Source organism: Tachyglossus aculeatus, assembly GCF_015852505.1.
Source record: "Tachyglossus aculeatus isolate mTacAcu1 chromosome 12 unlocalized genomic scaffold, mTacAcu1.pri SUPER_6_unloc_1, whole genome shotgun sequence".
In the NCBI taxonomy this organism is placed as follows: domain Eukaryota; kingdom Metazoa; phylum Chordata; class Mammalia; order Monotremata; family Tachyglossidae; genus Tachyglossus; species Tachyglossus aculeatus.
Genome location: NW_024044828.1, coordinates 18209414 through 18229531, shown reverse-complemented (window position 1 = coordinate 18229531; position 20118 = coordinate 18209414). Strand labels below are relative to the sequence as shown.

The 20118-nt window shown below is 51.5% G+C and overlaps 1 protein-coding gene across 5 annotated transcripts; it reads right to left on the bottom strand.

The window, feature by feature from the left end:
* Positions 1 to 10452: 10452 nt before the first annotated feature.
* LOC119920968 (dehydrogenase/reductase SDR family member 4-like) lies at positions 10453 to 19880 on the bottom strand. Of its 5 annotated transcripts, none has more exons than XM_038741240.1 (10): positions 19675 to 19880; positions 19186 to 19316; positions 15412 to 15598; positions 15084 to 15261; positions 14571 to 14672; positions 14043 to 14113; positions 13018 to 13099; positions 12500 to 12634; positions 10878 to 10933; positions 10453 to 10564 (listed from the first exon to the last, which is right to left on the bottom strand). In XM_038741240.1, exons 2-10 carry the CDS (start codon positions 19217 to 19219, stop codon positions 10453 to 10455), a joined length of 957 nt encoding a protein of 318 aa, XP_038597168.1. In that variant the 5' UTR covers positions 19220 to 19316; positions 19675 to 19880. The 5 variants fall into 5 exon arrangements, with proteins under 5 accessions (XP_038597168.1, XP_038597170.1, XP_038597172.1 ...); XM_038741242.1 differs by having other exon boundaries at positions 13018 to 13069; XM_038741244.1 differs by having other exon boundaries at positions 19260 to 19316.
* Positions 19881 to 20118: the final 238 nt, after the last annotated feature.

Sequence of the window (20118 nt, the reverse complement as noted above, 5' to 3'; positions counted from 1 at the left end):
GGTCGTGCGTTCGTTCGTTCGTTCATCCATCCATTCATTCATTCATTCGATCGTCTTTAGTGAGCGCTTACTGTGTGCAGAGCACTGGGCTAAGCGCTTGGGAAGTGCAAGTTGGCAACAGTTAGAGACGGTCCCTACCCAACAACGGGCTCATCCATCCATCCATCCATCCATCCATCCATCCACCCACCCATCCATCCATTCACAGACTCATCTATCCATCCATCCATCCATCCATTCACAGACTCAACTATCCATCCATCCATCCATCCACCCATCCATCCATCCATCCATCCACCCATCCATCCACCCATCCATCCATCCGTCCACCCATCCATCCATCCACCCATCCATCCATCCACCCATCCATCCATCCATCCATCCATCCGTCCGTCCGTCCGTCCGTCCGTCCGTCCGTCCATTCATCCATCCATCCACTCACGGACTCATCCATCCATCCATCCATCCATCCATCCACCCATCCATCCATCCATTCATTCATTCATTCAATTGTATTTATTGAGCGCTTACTGTGTGTAGAGCACTGTACTAAGCACTTGGGACGTACAAGCTGGCAACAGTTAGAGACGGTCTCTACCCAACAACGGGCTCATCCATCCATCCATCTGTCCATCCATCCATCCATCCATCCATTCATTCAATCAATCGTATTTATTGAGCGCTTACTGTGTGCAGAGCACTGTACTAAGCGCTTGAGAAGTACAAGTTGGCAACATATAGAGACAGTCCCTACCCAACAACGGGCTCATCGAGAGAAGCAGCATGGCTTAGTGGAAAGAGCACAGGCTTTGGAGCCAGAGGTCATGGGTTCAAATCCCGGCTCCACCAACTGTCAGCTATGTGACTTTGGGCAGGTCACTTAACTTCTCTGTGCCTCAGTTACCTCGTCTGTAAAATGGGGATTAAAACTGTGAGCCCCCCATGGGATAAGCTGATCCACTTGTAACCTCCCCAGAGCTTAACCCAAAGCTTTGGATGCCCAAAGTCACACAGCAGACGAGTGGAGGAGCCAGGATCTGAATCCCCGATCTCTGACTCCCAGACATGTGCTCTTCCAACTAAGCCATGTTGCTTCTCTGTCCCGGGCTCCCCTTCCGCCCCAGCCCCAGCCAGGCCCAAGGGCTACTATCTGCTGACCCCAGTTGGGTCCTGGCCCTCGAGTGTAGTGCTCTGCACTCAATAAATACAGTAAGCGCTCAATAAATACGATTGAATGAATGAATGAATGAATCAATCGTATTTATGGAGCGCTTACTTTGTGCAGAGCACTGTACTAAGCGCTTGGAAAGTACAAGTTGGCAACATATAGAGACAGTCCCTACCCAACAGTGGGCTCACAGTCTAAAAGGGGGAGACAGAGAACACGACCAAACATACTAACAAAATAAAATAAATAGAATAGATATGTACAAATAAAATAAATAAATAAATAAATAGAGTAATAAATCTGTACAAACATATATACATATATACAGGTGCTGTGGGGAAGGGAAGAAGGTAAGATGGGGGGTAAGATGGGAGGTAAGATGAATGAATGTTGGTCCCAGGTGGGCCCGGCCCGTTCCCTTCCCCAACTCCGGCTCTCGCTCCGCTGCCACCCCCATAGGAGCCCTTCCGGAAAAAGGGGTCACTCCCCTCCGTCCCCCTCAATGTGTCCCATTGTGCGGCATCCTTCTCTGGGAGTCCCTGAAGACGTAGGGTGTACGAATCTCTAAGGAGAAGGAGTGGTCGTGGGGGCGACCCGCTGCCCACCTGCCTCTTTGCTAGCCATTCCCTGTCTCCCCACTTTCACCGGCCCCAGGATGGGAAAAATATGGTCTAGTTGCCAAGGTAACCACAGTGGACAACCCCGACAACCAGCATCCCAGCTTCTCAGATCTCTCTGGAGGGGGAAAGCTGGCTGGATAGAGCTTTGTATGCCCTTGTAATAATAATGATGGTATTTATTAAGCGCTTACTATGTGCAAAGCACTGATCTAAGCGCTGAGCACTGTTCCACCCCCTCCCCTTGAACAGACCTTTCCCTGTGCCCCAGACCCAGGAGACTCAGTCCCCCAGGTGCTGGGGAAGGATGATGGGTTTCTAGACCTGCTCTGATCTTATCTGGGGGTCTATTCATCCCTCCCCCTTGCTGGGGGGCTGCTGATATTCTTTCCTGTCAGGCATCAGGAAAAAGCTTAAAAGCCACTTAATAGGTCCTGGGTCCGGGAAAATCCTCCCACCATTCCAAGTGGCCTTCCCTTTACTTCCTGGTCACCATGGTGATAAGGAAACCTGGATCACCTCATTCCTTCCCACAACGGCCTCAGAGCTGTGGATGAGTCTGATGGTACTTGTGGTATTTGTTAAGCACTTATCTCCCCCTTTTAGTCTGTGAGCTCACTGTTGGGTAGGGACTGTCTCTATATGTTGCCGACTTGTAGTTCCCAAGCGCTTAGTACAGTGCTCTGCACACAGTAAGCACTCAATCAATATGATTGATTGATTGATTATTGTGCGCCGGGCACTGTAATGACCACTGCGGTGGATAGAAGAAAATCGGGTTGGGCACAGTCCCTGTCCCTCTCACAGTCTTAATCCCCATTTTACAGTTAAGGGAACTGAGGCCCAGGGAAGTGAAGGGACTTCCCCAAGGTCACATAGCAGACAGGTGACAGAGCTGGGATAAGAACCCACGTCCTTCTAAATTCCAGGCCTGGGCTTCATCCACTAGACTATGTTGCTTCTCAGCTGGTCTTCTCTAATAACTTTGGTATTTGTTAAGTGCTGACTATAAGCCAAGCACTGTAGTAAGCGCTGGGATTGATGAAGTCAATCAGAACAATTAGATCAGAGTCCCTGTCCCACATGAGGCTCACAGTCTAAAGGGGAGGGAGAACAATTAATAGTATTTAGTGGACATTTATTGTAGTTACTGGACATTTACCGGTTTTTAATGTAAGCTCGCTGTGGGCAGGGAATGTGTCTACCAACTCTGTTATTGTACTCTCCCAAGTACTTAGTATAGTGCTCTGCACCCAGCGCCCCAAAAATACAATCGATTGATTGATTTGTTGAGCACTTACTGTGTTCAGAGCATTGTACTAAGTGCTCGGTAGAGAACAATGCAACAAAATTGCCCACAACAAGCTTACAGTCTAGAGGATATTTAACTGTCTCATTTTTACAGACGGGGGAACTGAGGCCAAGAGAAGTGAAGTGACTTGCCCTAAGTCACCCAGCAGGCAAGTGATAGAGGCAGGATTAGAACTCAGGTCCTTCCAACTCCCAGGCCCCGGCTCCTTCAACTAGGCCCCAAGGCCTGCAGTCACCCAACGCCCAAGGGCCCAGCTGAATCAAGAGCCCACAGGGATAAAATCTGCTCATGGTAGGGGTGAGGGTCCACTCTCCTTCAAGGCGGAGGAGGTCAGTCGGTCAATCGTAGTTATTGAGCCCTACTGAGAGCTCACCTCCTCCAGGAGGCCTTCCCAGACTGAGCCCCCTTTTTCCTCTCCTCCTCCCCACCCCCCCGGCCCTACCTCCTTCCCCTCCCCACAGCACCTGTACATATCTTTGTACAGTTTTATTACTCTATTTATTTTACTTGTACAGATTTACTATTCTATTTATTTTCTTACTGATGTGCATCTAGCTTTCCTTCTATTTATTCTGATGACTCGACACCTGTCCACATGTTTTGTTTTGTTTTGTTTTGTTGTCCATCACCCCCTTCTAGACTGTGAGCCCGTTGTTGGGTAGGGACCATCTCTCTATGTTGCCAACTTGTACTACCCAAGCGCTTAGTCCCGTGCTCTGCACACAGTAAGCACTCAATAAATGCGATTGAATGAATGAATGAATAAATACGATTGAATGAATTGAGCGCTTACTGTGTGCAGAGCACGGTCCAAAACTCTAATAACAATAATAATAATAATAATAATAATAATAATAATAATGGCATTTATTAAGCGCTTACTACATGCAAAGCACTGTTCTAAGCACTGGGGTGGTTACAAGGTGATCAGGCTGTCCCTCGTGGGGCTCACAGTCTTAATCCCCATTTTACAGATGAGGGAACTGAGGCCCAGAGAAGTGAAGTGACTTACCCAAGGTCACACAGCTGACAATTGGCAGAGCTGGGATTTGAACCCATGACCTCTGACTCCAAAGCCCGTGCTCTTTCCTACTGAGCCACTCTGCTCTTGAGAAAGGACAGAACAATAACCAATAAAATAGACTCTTGTCCACAACGAGCTTACAGTCTAGAGGGGGGAGACGGACATTAATATAAATAAATACATTACAGGGAGGGAGGCTATTCTCTCTGACCACCCCTCACCCCAAAAAACTGGGGGTGACCTTACCACCAGCTGGTAATTGAGGATGGCCAGGGCTGTAGGGGACTGTGCGAAGAGCTGCTTCCTGACTGTCAGTCCACTCCTGAGGTGCCCCGGTGCCCGGGCAAGGTCAATAGTTGGCCACCAGCCCCTCTCCTCATTCTTGCCTGTCCCGCCATCGACCCCCGGCCCACATCATCCCCCGGGCCTGGAATGCCCCCAGTCCCTCTGCCCATCTGCCAAGCTAGCTCTCTTCCTCCCTTCAAGGCCCTACTGAGAGCTCACCTCCTCCAGGAGGCCTTCCCACACTCAGCCCCTTCCTTCCTCTCCCCCTCGTCCCCCTCTCCATCCCCCCATCTTACCTCCTTCTCTTCCCCACAGCACCTGTATATATGTGTTTGTACATATTTATTACTCTATTTATTTATTTATTTTACTTGTACATATCTATTCTATTTATTTTATTTTGTTAGTATGTTTGGTTTTGTTCTCTGTCTCCCCCTTCTAGACTGTGAACCCACTGTTGGGCAGGGACTGTCTCTATATGTTGCCAACTTGTACTTCCCAAGCGTTTAGTACAGTGTTCTGCACACAGTAAGCGCTCAATAAATACGATTGATGATGATGATGATGATAGTGGAGGGAAATGGGGGCGTGGCAGAGGCCACCGGCTTCATTTTCACAGCTCTTGGATTCGGCTGACCCGAGGCCGGCTACCTCTCGGGACCGGTGGTGTTGTCTCCTGAAGGCTTCTGGGAAATCTGGGTCTCGGTGGCCTGAATTTTACCCATCATCCTTAGGGCTGGGTCCAGTCAGGAGCCCGCTGTTGGGTAGGGACCATCTCTATATGTTGCCAACTTGTACTTCCCAAGCGCTTAGTACAGTGCTCTGCACACAGTAAGCGCTCAATAAATACGATTGATTGATTGATTGATGGGGGGGTGTGGTGGCCACCTAGATGCCCGGCCCAGAGACGCCCGTCACTCTCCCCTCTCCCTGTTCTGCCCGGAAAGCCCCTCCTCCCCTTCCCTGCTGGATTGATTGATTGACTGATTGTTTGATCGATCGACTGATTGGAGGGAAGAGAAGCAGCATGGCCTAGTGAATAGAGCACGGGCTTGAGAGTCAGAAGGATCTAATACCTGCTCTGTCACTTGTCTGTTACAATAATAATAATAATTTTGGTATTTGTTAAGCACTTACTATGTGCAACTTGTACATAGTACAAGTTATGGCAACTTACGTTGCCAACCTGTACTTCCCAAGCACTTAATACAGTGCTCTGCACACAGTAAGCGCTCAATAAATACGATTGATTGATTGATGAATGTGCAAAGCACTGTTCTAAGCGCTGGGGAGGATACAAAGTGATCAGGTTGGCCCATGTGGGGCTCACAATCTCAATCCCCATTTTACAGATGAGGTAACTGAGGCACAGAGAAGTTAAGTGACTTGCCCAACGTCACACAGCTGACAAGCAGCGGAGCTGGGATTTGAACCCATGACTTCTGACTCTCAAGCCCATGCTCTTTCCACTGAGCCATTATGTGACCTTACGCAAGTCACTTAGCTTCTCTGTGCCTCAGTTACCGCATCTGTACAAGGGGGGTGAAGACTGTGAGGACCAGATGGGACAGGGATTGTGTCCAACCTGATTAACTCCAGAACTTAGTACAGTGCCTGGCGCGTAGTAAGCGCTTAGCAAATATCATTAACAATAAAAGATAATCGAGAAGGAACTGGCCTAAACTTCCTCAGGGGATTTTGGGGCAAGACTTGAGAAAGAACTTGTCCACTCGAAAGTTTAAAAATCCTGGAATAAATTCTTCCATTCCCCACCCTCCCAATCTCTCTCACTATCTGGCCTGGAGGCAGGGGAATGGTCTAGATGACCTCTTCTCTTCTTGCCCTGGGACCCAATGCCCTTGGCATTTGTTCAGGTTGAACCCTATCGCTGCCACCTCTTCCTCCCTTTTGTTTGCTGGAGTTGAGTGGGTGGGTATTTACTGTGCCTTACATTTGTTTATCTGGGTGGCTAATTTAGGATTGGGGCTGGATTTGTTTGTCGCTGTGACAGTTAATGGATTAGAGCGATAAATGGGAATTGGCCTGGGGCTTTGGGTATCCTGGTGAGGGGGAGAGTTTGGGTGGAAGAGGACAGGCAGGGGAATCCCCATTAATCATTCTCTAAGGGAGGAGGGTAAAACAGACTTTGAATAAGCTGATTCATGGAAATCCGATCTGTTTTTGCAAACAACCGCAGGTGGTCAAGGCCAAGCCGGACTTAGAGTACTGGGATTTTCCAGGGCATTGTAGCTGGGTGGATCTGGCCAACATTCACAGCCCTGCGCTGGTGTCCCTGTTGCCCCTCAGTCCCCACTCCAGACAGACCAAACTGGGTGGATTGTAGCATTACGGCGGGAGAGGGAAAAGCGATCAAGTCATCATCATCATCATCATCATTAATCGTACTTATTGAGCGCTTACTGTGTGCGGAGCACTGTACTAAGTGCTTGGGAAGTCCAAGTTGGCAACATATAGAGACAGTCCCTACCCAACAGTGGGCTCACAGGCTCCAGCCCTGAGCCTCTCACCTCACCCCTCCCTGGCATCCATGGCTGGATGGGTAATCCTCCTACCCTTCCCTAGCAGGCACCCTGGCTAAGAATTATAATAATATTAAGAAGAAGAAGAAATGTGGTATTTGTCAAGGGCCATTACTGTGTGCCAGGCACTGTACTAAGCACTGGAGTACATACAAGGTAATTGGGTTGGACACAGTCCCTGTCCCACATAGGACTCACAGTCCCTATTTTACAGATGAGGCAACTGAGGCACAGGGAAGTGAAGTGACCTGCCCAAGATCGCACAGCAGGCCTGTGTTCTACTTAATTCTACTTAAGGTCGAGAGCCTTTTAACAGTAGTAATAATAACTCGCCGTGGGCAGGGAATCTGTTTAATGTTGTATTGCACTCCCCCAAGTGCTTAGTACAGTGCTCCGCACACAGTAAGCGCTCAGTAAATGCGATTGAATGAATGAATGAATAATTGTGGAATGCGTTAAGCACTTGCTAGGTGCCAAGCCCTGGACTAAGCGCTGGGGTAGATACAAAATAATCGGGTCAGATATATTGGTGGGAATGCTGGGCTCTGAGGCGGGAGGGGAAGGAGATCTTGCACGGATCTTGAACCAAATTCACAGCCCCCGTTCAGGAGATGGGGGAGAATTCTTTCTACCCCCTTATTCGTCTTCGTGGGCTTCATATAAGAGTCTTTTTCCTCAAGGAGGGTGACATCTTTCCCTTGGATCTTCCGACCACTCGGAGCCCCTTCGGATCGCTGCCCATGAGGGCCCGGGGGGGCGAATTGTCGGCGGATCCCTGAGGAAATTTCTTCCCAAGTAAAGATGAGAAATGTAATTGCTGCCAAGCTGGAGCTCATCAGGGAGGGATCACAGAGAACTGGAACTGTGCTTCCGGGAGCCCAGGGCTGTTCTAGTCTGGCTCAAACCCCTCGGGGACCAATTGAGATTGGGCCAATTTGGGGGATGGGGTATAAGCGGGGAGGGGGAGAGGGAAGGGACAACCTGCTCATTGTCAACCTTCATTTTCTGTCAGAAACTGCATTTGGAGGGAGATGGGGGTAGCGGCTGGTCCCCCCATCCCCGGGCTGCTGGATTGTTGCTGCTATTGTCACCCCAAGTGGGCCCCCCCCCACCAAAATCAATCAGTAGCACTTACTGAGCACATATGATCTTACCTCCTTCCCTTCCCCACAGCACCTGTATATATGTATATATGTTTGTACATATTTGTTACTCTATTTATTTTTTTATTAATTTTACTTGTACATATCTATTCTATTTATTTTATTTTGTTAGTATGTTTGGTTTTGTTCTCTGTCTCCCCCTTTTAGACCGTGAGCCCAGTGTTGGGTAGGGACTGTCTCTATATGTTGCCAATTTGTACTTCCCAAGCGCTCAGTACAGTGCTCTGCACATAGTAAGCACTCAATAAATTTGATTGATTGATTGATATGATGTGCAGGGCACTGTACTAAACACTTAGGAGAGTCTGATAGATTAGTAGGCATGATCCCAGCCTTTAAGTAGTATTACTATTAGAACAGTGCTTTGCAAATAGTAAGCGCTTAATAAATGCCATCATCATCATTATTAGTATTAGTAGTAGCAGCACTGTACAAAGCACTGGGGTAATAATAATAATAATGATAGCATTTATTAAGCGCTTACTATGTGCAAAGCACTGTTCTAAGCGCTGGGGAGGTTACAAGGTGATCACGTTGTCCCACGGGGGGGCTCACAGTCTTAATCCCCATTTTACAGATGAGGGAACTGAGGCGCAGAGAAGTGAAGTGACTTGCCCAAAGTCACACAGCTGACAAGTGGCGGAGCCGGGATTTGAACCCATGACCTCTGACTCCAAAGCCCAGGCTCTTTCCCACTGAGCCACAGATACAAGATAATCAGATCCCGCGAGGGACTCCCTGTCTAATTAGGAGGGAGAACAGGTACTGAATCTCCATTTTGCAGATGAGGGAACTGAGGCCCAGAGAAGCTGAGTGACTTGCCCAAAGTCACACAGCAGACAAGGGGCCGAGCTGGGATTCGAACCCAGGGCCGGCGACTCCCAGGCCCGGGCTCTATCCAGCAGACCACACTGCCTCTCAGGATTATTGAGTACCCCCTGAGGGGGAAGCACCGCACTGAGGAGCTTGCAATCTAGCGGGGGTATTTTTCAAGTCCGCAGTGAAAAACAGCAAGGAAGTGCCAACAACAAACACAACTGACTGACAAAGGACAAACCAAGCATGGGTCTGTTGTGTGTTTCGATTTCACAAGCTTCCCCAAGGCAAAACGCATGGCAGGTGACACCATGTATGAGTTCCAAGAACAACCAAATCTGTTTGCTCTGAGCACCTTACTCCAAGATTATCAACGGTTGGGGCAACAAGCCCTTGCTCAAGTTTAGCCCAAATAATAATAATAATAATAATTGGCATTTCTTAAGCGCTTACTATGTGCAAAGCACTGTTCTAAGCGCTGGGGAGGATACAGGGTGATCAGGTTGTCCCACGTGGGGCTCACAGTCTTAATCCCCATTTTACAGATGAGGTAACTGAGGCACAGAGAAGTTAAGTGACTTGCCCAAGATCACACAGCAGACGTGTGGGCCCCCCCCCCCCCCCACTGCAGTCACTTCACGTCTCTGTGCCTCAGTTCCCTTATCTGTAAAATAGGGATTAAGACTGTGAGCACCATGTAGGTCATGGACCGAGTCTGACCTAATTAGCTTGTATCTACCCCAGAGCCTAGTACAGTTTCTGGCACATAGTAAGCGCTTAACAAATACCTTAAAAAATATATATATACTGTGAGCTCACTGTTGGGTAGGGACTGTATATGTTGCCAATTTGTACTTCCCAAGCGCTTAGTACAGTGCTCTGCACATAGTAAGCGCTCAATAAATACAATTGATGATGATATACCATTGATTAGAGGATGACACGCTCAACAACCAAGTTCTGTGAATGCCTGCAGAGAACCTTTCTGTCTGTCCTTTATTTTGCAACAAAATGTCTTGTTTGTGCAGAGACGGAGGTGGGCAAAGGACAGAGTCTGGAATTCTTTCAGCACCAGTGGCTATTCTGGGTTTACCGAGGAGAAGGGATGAGTGCAGGGGAATGGCAGTCTGCCCACGGAGAGGACTGGCAGAGCAGGAGGGGAACTTTTGGGGACAGCCAGAGGGGTAGCCCAAGGCAGGGTGCCCACGCTTCTGGGTGTTTCCGCATTTTATTTCAGAGAAGAACGAAACCAGCTCCAGAGGTGAACCACTCCACCACAGCCTCACCCTCCACCACCTTTCTCTCCGGCCCCATCAATCCTCCACCCCTCCCTGCCCGCTCTGGATCCCAGTCCCGCGGGATTACGGTCCCTGCCGCTCCCGGGCCCATGTTGGAGACGGGATGAGAGACAGCGTGGGGTGTCCGCAGACCCAAGAGGGTGAGTCCCAGAGCCCCGGGCCTCTGCCAGGCAGCTAGGGACCCCCCCCCAACCCCCCGCCCCGCTCTCAGACTCCCAGTTAGGCCCCATCAGAGCCTCTGGGAGGACCCGGCCACCACGATGGTCTCTCCGGTGATGTAGCTGGCGTCCGGAGAGCAAAGGAAGGACACGACGCCCGCACAGTCTTCTGGCTTCCCGGTTCTGGGGCAGAGGGAGGGAGGCGGGTGTCGGCCTGAGAGAGGACCCCAGCCCAGCCCCCCAGTTCTGGCTTTGGCCCCCGAGGCTGCCGGGGAAGGAGGCCGGCAGGTTCCGCAAAATGGAGTTGAGGGAGGGAGGGAGGGAGACTTGGGGCTCCACTGATGCTCTGTCCCCTAAGCCACATCCGTGGAGCCCCAGGCTAGGGCAGATATTGGGGGTCTGGGTGGTGGGATGGGGCGAGTTCTCCCTCCCTCCCCAGCGCAGTTCTGAGCCTTCTGCCCCACCGCCCTATTCAGGGCCCCATTATCTCACTTACCTCGAAAATTGGTAAATGTTTTGAATTTGGTTGAACATCTTCTCATTTTTCCAGAGCTGAACAAATGACAGAGGCAGAGGATCAAGGGTCAGAAGGTCCTGGGGTCATTGCGAGGGCCGAGGAGCGGGATACGTCATGCTGCACGGCTTGACTTTCCTATTCCACCCTCCTCTGATGGATCAGGAGTCCTAGGACTCCTTTAGGGAAAACTGATTCTCCCTAAATAATAAAAACTGAGGTATTTGTTAAACCTTTCCTAGTGCTAAGTGCTGGGGCAGATACAAGACCGTCAGATCGGATGCAATCCCTGTCTCGTGGGTGCTGAATCTCATTTTAAGGATGATGAAACTGAGACACAGAGAAGTGAAGTGACTTGCCCATCACCTAGCAGGCAAGTGGCAGAGTTTTTTTTTTAATGGCATTTATTAAGCGCTTACTATGTGCAAAGCACTGTTCTAAGCACTGGGGATGTTACAAGGTGATCAGGCTGTCCCACGGGGGGCTCACAGTCTTCATCCCCATTTTACAGATGAGGGAACTGAGGCTCAGAGAAGTTAAGTGACTTGGCCAAAGTCACACAGCTGACAAGTATAGGAGCTGGGATTTGAACCCATGACCTCTGACTCCAAAGCCACGCTGCTTCTAGAATTTAGGTCTAGGGGAAGCAATACGGCCTAGTGGAAAGGGCATGGGCCTGGGAGACGGGGGGCCTGGGTTCTAATCCCGGCTCTGCACTTGTTTTCTGTGAGAACTCAAGAATATCACTTAAACTTCTCTGAGCCTCAGGTTCCTCAACTGTAAAGTGGGGATTCATTGTCTGTTCTCCCTCTCGTTCATTCATTCATTCAGTCGTATTTCTTGAGCGCTTACTGTGTGCAGAACACTGGACTAAGCGCTTGGGAAGTACAAGTTGGCAACAGAGAGAGACGGGCTCACAGCCCAACAACGGGCTCACAGTCTAGACGGGGGAGACAGACGACAAAACAAAACATGTGGACGGGTGTCAAGTCATCACAACGAATAGAAATAAAGCTAGATGCACATCACTGACAAAATAAATAGAATAGGAAATATGTACAAGTAAAACAAATAGAGTACTAAATCTGTACAAACATATATACAGGTGCCATGGGGAGGGGAAGGAGGTAGGGCAGGGGGGATGAGGAGGAGGAGAGGAAAAAGGGGGCTCAGTCTGGGAAGGCCTCCTGGAGGATGTGAGCTCTCAGTATTCATTCATTCATTCAATCGTATTTGTTGAGCGCTTACTGTGTGCAGAGCACTGTACCAAGCGCTTGGGAAGTAGGGCTTTGAAGGGAGGAAGAGAGCTAAGTGAGAGCTCTCACTTAACTGTGAGCCCCATGTGGTTACAGGGACTCTGTCTGACCTGATTTTCATGTGTCTACCCCAGTGTTTAGAACAGTGCTTGACACCCAGTGCCACACTCTTTCCACCAGACCATGCTGCTTCTCCCTGATAAATTTGGGGGCCGGGGGTGGGGGCTCTGAAGCCAACGGCACCTTGGTTCCTAGTGCCGGACTGGCACGGAGAAGGGTGGCGAAGGTCTCACCCGCACTGGGGTCATGGTGGTGGGTGGGGCTGGGGCGGGGAGGACCGATCCTCACCACTTGGCTGAAGTTGGTCTTGATGATTCCCGGTGCCAGGCAATTCACGCGGATGCCCTTGGGCTCCAATTCCAGGGCCAGGGTCTTGGTCAGGCCCAAGATGGCGGTCTTGCTGATATTGTAGGGGCCCAGGAGCTGGGGATCGAAGTCATGAGGTTGGGGGTGGGGAGGAAGGGGCCTCCGGGGACTCTGCCCAAGTGCCTGGGCTTCCAGCCCGGAGGGACCGAGGACCCGGCCCGGATCTCTGCCGTAGCCTCTCCCGTCGACCCGGGCCGGGGGTGGGGAGCGGAGGCGAGGGGGTGGTCCCGGCCGGCCTCAGTGGGGCCGGGGGACGGTACCGGAAAGAGCTGTCGGCTGCGAGGGTGAAGGTCTCCGCAGGTGAGAGGATATGGAGCTCGGGGTCGTCCCCCGGGCCGCGTTCAGCCACCGCCCCCACAGCGCCAAGAGGAGAAGGGGCCCTGGTCCTTTCCCTGCCCCTGCTCACGGGGGGACATGGAGGGTTGCGGGGGGTCCCTTACCGGGATCGGAATGTAGGCTGCAAGTGACGAGACTAGGACCACAGCGCTGCTCCTGAGCGGTGAGAGGGGACGGTTGGGGGGCCTGGAGAAGGGCAGTGAGTTAACCCTACTTCTGGGCATCCTATAGGTCTCTGCTAGTCACCGCCACCCCACCACCCCCAGCCCGGTGACATAGAGAAGCAGCGTGGCTCAGTGGAAAGAGCGCAGGCTTGGGAGTCAGAGGTCACGGGTTCAAATCCCAGCTCCGCCGCTTGTCAGCTGTGTGACTTTGGGCCAGTCCCTTCACTTCTCTGGGCCTTCAGTTACCTCATCTGTAAAATGTGAATTAAGACTGTGAGCCCCACGTGGGACAACCTGATCACCTTGTATCCCCCCCAGCGCTTAGAACAGTGCTTTGCACATAGTAAGCACTTAACAAATGCCATCATTATTATTATTCTATCCGAGGGCAGTCCACGGTGCCCAGTGACTGACCCAGCTGGGGGAATGACGAGGGAGAGAAAACTCCGGCTGCCAAACCTCCCCGGAGGAGTCAGAAAGCGTCTCCCCGTGTTGATGACTGAGGACTCCTGGGACCCTTGGCAGTGTCCAGGCCGGAAAGCCAGAACGAGGGTAGGGGTTGGGCCCAAAAGGCTGGGCCCTCTTAGTACCAGAGGGCCGTCAGAGTCACAGGGGCAGCTTAGAAACCCTGTCTCTCCAGGAGAGGAGCACGAAGATTACGGTTACTGCTCTGCCCTTCCGCAGCACCAGCCGGCCCCCATGCCAGCCCTGGAGGGTACCGCTTGCCATCCGGTTGTCCGTCCCAGGAGCCCCACCCCGGCCTCAGACCCTCCCTCTCCCCTGCGAGGCTGGTCAGGTCCCCGGGGACTGTAGAAGCGACCGGTGTGGTGGAAATGGAGTTGGACACAGGTCCGGGAAAACAGCAGCCATCCCTCTAAGGAGGTTCCCATCCCAACTGGACCTCACTCCCTGAGACTATCCCGCACCCCCTGCCCCACAATTCGCTCCACCCCCTCAGCCGGTACCCCCTCTTCTCCATGTGTGGCACCAGCAGGCCCAGCAGCAGGGCGGGAGACTTCACGTTCACATCCAGGATCTGAAACAGAACAAGGCGGGAGGCAGGGGCAGTCATTCATTCATTCATTCATCCATCCATCCATCCATCCATTCATTCATTCCATCATATTTATTGAGCGCTTACTGTGTGCAGAACACTGTACTAAGCGCTTGGTAAGTACAAGTTGGCAACATATAGAGATGGTCCCTACCCAACAGCTGGCTCACAGTCTAGGAGGTGGAGACAGACAACAGAACAAAACTTATAAACCAAGTAAAATAAATAGAATAAATATGTACAAGTAAAATAAATAAATAAATAGAGTAATAAATATGTACAAACATATATACATATATACAGGTGCTGTGGGGAGGGGAAGGGGGGTAAGGTGATAAGGAGGTAAGTCTGCGCTCCGTCCGTGCCCAGTGGGGAGTTGGCACCATCTCGGGGTCTGGGGGTATGGCGTGATAAAGAAACGGCTACCCCGGGGCCTCACCTTGTCCCAGATCTGCTCGCTGGCTTCCCAAGTGCTCCCGACAAGGGGGTTCACACCAGCCACACACACCAGGAAGTCAACGCCCCCAGAATGCTCCAGAGCCTGCCGGGGAGACAGGGAGATATGGAGAGGCTCGGTCAGGCATGGGTGGACAGGCTTCCTGGGAGTTGCTCTCATCAATCGCTCCATAAGTGTACTTCCCAACTTGTACTTCCTAAGAGCTTAGTACAGTGCTCTGCACACAGTTCGTGCTCAATAAATACGATTGATTGATTGATTGATTGCACACAGTAAGCGCTCAATAAATACGATTGAATGAATGAATTAGTGGGATTTATTGAGCTCTTACTGGGCCCTGGGCACTGTAATAGATGCTGCTGACTGAGCCTCTGTATTCCTGTGGGCACAGACAAAACGTCTGGCAGGTGAGATTGCTGGAAATGGAAGCACCCCCAGGCCGAATCCCCGCCACATCCCCGGCACCGGCTCCGCCCTCCCCCTCCGGGACTTCACCTTGGCCACCAGGCGCTCCCGGTCCTCGGCCTTCCCGACGTGGCACACGGTGCCCGACACGCTGAGCCCCTCGGCCTGCAGCGCTGCTACGGCCCGGGCCACGTTCTCCTGCTGGCGGCTGCTCAGTACCACGTGCGCCCCGTCCTGGCCCAGCCGTCGGGCCACTGCCAACCCGATTCTGGACCGGCAACCGGGAAGTTCACACAGTGGCCTCAGCCCTCAGGTCCCCGGGCCCCGAGAGTGGAGTTGGCATCCTCCTCCACCCAGGGCGGGGGTTCCCTATGCCCCCTGCCACCCCCTCCCACAGCCCGTGACTCTGCTCACTCACCCGTCCGTGGAGCCCGTGATCAAGGCCACTCTGCCCGCCAGTGGGACCCTCCTGTCCACTTGGTCACCGCCACCCCCGCCGTGGCACATCCTCGCCGAGACAGGGGCCCCCGGCCGCTGCAGCCGTCCCCCGGCCCAGCCCAGAGCCCTGCGCATGTCCCCGCCGCTGCCACGTCTGGTCTGCACCCCTGGTCAGAGAAAAACCAGGGTCACCCTGGAGACCCTCAGGATCCCCAACTGTGGCGGGCCGGAGTGACGCCCCCAGTTGAGCCCGGGCCCCCTTGCTTCACCCCTGCTGCCCAGGACGTTTACCTATCGGTCGGGATCATTTCCCGTGTCTGCGGCAGCAGGGATGGGATTGGCAAGGGAGGGGTCCCCCCAGGGCCACCGCTGTCTTAGATGCCGAGGGAGACGCTGATGGTCAGAGAGAAGGGGCAAATATCTAGATGGGCATTTCTTCAGCCAGACGTGTGAATGCGTGCTACACACAACACACGTGTCATCCAGCCTTCTGGGGTCCAAGCAGGACGGGGGAGCCGTGCCATGTGATTGATCCCCCCCTTCAAAACCTCACTGAAGGCCCATCTCCTCCAAGAGGCCCTCCCTGACTAAGCCCTCCTTTCCTCTTCTCCCACTCCCTTCTGGGTCTTCCCGACTTGCTCCCCTTATTCATCCCCCTTCCCAGCCCCACAGCACTTGTATGTCTGGATCTGTAATTTTATTTACTTATATTCAGATCTGTCTCCCCCTCTAGACTGTTAGCTCTCTGTGGGCAGAAACGTGTCTGTTATATTGTTCTGTTGTACTCTCCCAAGTGCTTAGTACAGTGGTCCAGACCCAATAAGCACACAGTAAGGGGTCCTTGGGGCCAAACAAGAAAAACCGAGTTGTGGCCCGCTGCCTCCTCCTCTTCCCCTACTGGGGGCTGCAGCCTTAGCCCCTCCCCAAACTCTGATCTCCCCCTTAGTTACGGCCCAGAGATCCCATCCCAGTCACAGAGCGCTCCCACCTTCAAAACGTGGGAAGCAGCGTGGCTCAGTGGAAAGAGCCCAGGCTTGGGAGTGTTTTGTTTTGTTGTCTGTCTCCCCCTTCTAGACTGTGAGCCCACTGTTGGGTAGGGACCGTCTCTATATGTTGCCGTCTCTATATAACTTGTACTTCCCAAGTGCTTAGTACGGTGCTCTGCACACAGTGAGCGCTCAATAAATACGATTGAATGAATGAATGAATGAATGAATGGGAGTCAGAGGTCGTGGGTTCTAATCCCAGCTCTGCCACTTGTCAGCTGTGTGACTGTGTGCCTCGGTTCCCTCATCTGTAAAATGGGGATTAAGACTGTGAGCCCCAAGTGGGGCAACCTGATCACCTTGTATCTCCCCACAGTGCTTAGAACAGTGCTTGGCACATAGTAAGTGCTTAACAAATACCATCATCATCATCATCATCAAAACCCTGCAACAATCACATCTCCTTCCAGAAGCCTTCCCAGACGGAACCCTTCATTTCCCCTGTCCGCTCTCCCCTCTGCATCAACTGCAAACGTGGCTGTGTAACCTTTAAGCACTTCGATCATAATAATAATAAATGGGGTATTTGTGAAGCACTTACTATGTGCTAGGCACTTGTACTAAGAACTGGAGTAGATACAAGGTAATTGGGTTGGACACAGTCCCCATCCCACCTGGGGCTCACAGTATCTCCCATCCTCCGGTCTCTCCCCACTTCAATCTATACTTCACGCTGCTGCCCGGATCATCTCTGTGCAGAAACGCTCTGGGCATGTTACTCCCCTCTTCAAAAATCTCCAGTGGCTACCAGTCATTCTACGCATCTGGCAAAAACTCCTCACTCTCGGCTTCAAGGCTGTCCATCACCTCACTCCCTCCTACCTCACCTCCCTTCTGTCCTTCTCCAGCCCAGCCCTCACCCTCCGCTCCTCTGCCCCTAATCTCCTCACTGTGCCTCGTTCTCACCTGTCCCTCCATCGACCTTCGGCCCACCTCCTCCCCCTGGCCCGGAATGCCCCCAATCCCTCTGCCCATCCGCCAAGCTAGCTCTCTTCCTCCTTTCAAAGCCCTACTGAGAGCTCACCTCCTCCAGGAGGCCTTCCCACACTGAGCCCCCTCCTTCCTCTCCCCCTCCCCATCCCCCCACCCTACCTCCTTCCCCTCCCCACAGCACCTGTATAGATGTTTGTACAGATTTATTACTCTATTTATTTTACTTGTACATATTTACTATTCTATTTATCTTATTTAGTTAATATATTTTGTTTTGTTGTCTGTCTCCCTCTTCTAGACTGTGAGCCCGCTGTTGGGTAGGGACCGTCTCTATATGTTGCCAACTTGGACTTTCCAAGCGCTTAGTACAGTGTTCTGCACACAGTAAGCGCTCAATAAATACGATTGAATGAATGAATCCCCATTGTACAGATGAAGTAACTGAGGCATAGAGAAGTTAAGTTGTACATAATAATAATTACGGTATTTATTAAAAGCTTACTATGAGCCTAGCCCTATATTAAGTGCTGGGGTAGACACAAGGTAATCAGGTTGTCACACATGAGGCTCACGATCTTAATCCCCATTTTACAGATGAGGAACTGAGGCACAGAAAAGTTAAGTGACTTGCCCAAGGTCACACAGCAGACAAATGGTCATCCCGGCACCACAGCAGGGATGTGTAAATATGCTTATACTATACTATTTCCCCTATTTGTAAATTATTTTAATGTCTGCTCTCCCTGTAGACCGAAACTTCCTCATGGACAGGAATCGCATCTATAATAATAATAATAATGATGACATTTGTTAAGCGCTTACAATGTGCAAAGCACTATTCTAAGCACTGGGGAGGATATAAGGTGATCTGGTTGTCCCACGTGGGGCTCACAGTCTTAATCCCCATTTTCCAGATGAGGGAACTGAGGCACAGAGAAGTGAAGTGACTTTGCCCAAAATCACACAACTGACAATTGGCGGAGCTGGGATTTGAACCCACGACCTCTGACTCCCAAGCCCAGGTTCTTTCCCCTGAGCCACGATCTATCAACTCTGTCGAATTTCCCCAGACACTTAGTACGGTGCTCCGCACACAGTAAGTGCTCAGTAAATACTTCTGATTGATAAAGCATATTTGATTCCTTACCAGTCAAAACCTGTCTGAGGTTTTGGTGCCTATTATGTTTGAGAAATTATGGTAAGCAGTCTACAGAGAGAGAGATGGGAAAAGGGTGAGATAGAGGCCATCAATCACTCAATCGATGATATTTACTGAGCGCTTACTGTGTGCAGAGCACTGTACTAAGGGCTTGGGAGAATACAATACAGCAATACACTGATACATTCTCTGCCGACAGGGAGCCAGAGTCCATCATCAATCGTATTTATTGAGTGCTTACTATGTGCAGAGCACTGTACTAAGCGCTTGGGAAGTACAAATTGGCAACATGAAAGTCCAGGCACCAGAAAATAAAAACACCTTCCCCGATTGTTCCCAAATCTGGTAAAGAATAGCAAGCAGCAGGAGATAAGGATCTTCTAGACTGTGAGCCCACTGTTGGGTAGGGACCGTCTCTATATGTTGCCAACTTGGACTTCCCAAGCGCTTAGTACAGTGCTCTGCACACCGTAAGCGCTCCATAAATACGATTGAATGAATGAATGAAAGGATGAATTAGAGCAGTAGGAGATCACAAGGATGAGTTGGTAAGGATCCCAACCCCACTCAGGTAGAATCTCAGGAGGATTAAAGTCTACTACAAGTGCGGCCTTACGGTTGATTCTTGTGAGGAGAGAACACCTGGTCATTTTGGCCTGAGAGTCGAGTGGAGTCACTGAAATTCCCCACCTGTGGTTGCAAATTCCTCCTTCGAAGGGCTGGAAACGAAGCCGTCCCCGTTCGAACCTTGGAGAGACACGGAGGGGTTTGGGTGGTCTTTTCAAATGGAGAGAAAGAGAGGATGAAGGTCCAAATCTGAGGCAGAAACAGAAGCTATCAGAGGGAGGGCAGAGAGGGAGAGAGACCAAACAGAGACGGAGGGGGAAGGAGAGACAGGGAAAATGAGAAATACAAGGAGGAGAGAGGAGAGACAGAGGGGGAGTGGTAGTAAAGAAAGGACACCGGAGAGACTGAGTCACAGTCAAGTAGAAGCAGAAAATGGAAGCCTTCTTATCCCTCAGCCCCCTGCCTCGATGTCACCCTTGGGCCCGGACGGGGGCACAGAGGAGATGGGGAAAGAACCCGGCGTGGGGGTTGGCTTCACCTGTCTGGACTCCCAAATCCAGTTTCTGGACCCGGGTGATGCGGTGCAGCGGGAGGGATTGAGGGCACCAGTGGGTAGCAGCCCGGAACAGCCAAGAGTCGTCTCCAAGCCGGGACCCTCAGCTCCACACCAGGCGAGGCTCCCCCCCAAAAGCTGGCCGGGGCCCCTATGTGTTGGGGATTGGGGAGGGGACCCGGGGGAGAGAGAGATGCCCCTGACCAGGAGGGAAGGAGAAAAGGGGATGGAGGCGGGAGAGGTTTTTAAATGAATCTCTGCCAAGATAAAATGCAAATAAAGATCTTCTTTCCAATCTGTTCCCCGGGGTTTCCCGGAGCCAAGGCCAAAGGGACCACAGTTTCAGGAGCTCAGACTGGGCCGAGGACTTGAACCGAAAAGGGTGGGAAAAGAATTTTCAAAAGTAAACAGCTAGGAGGGGGCTGGAGG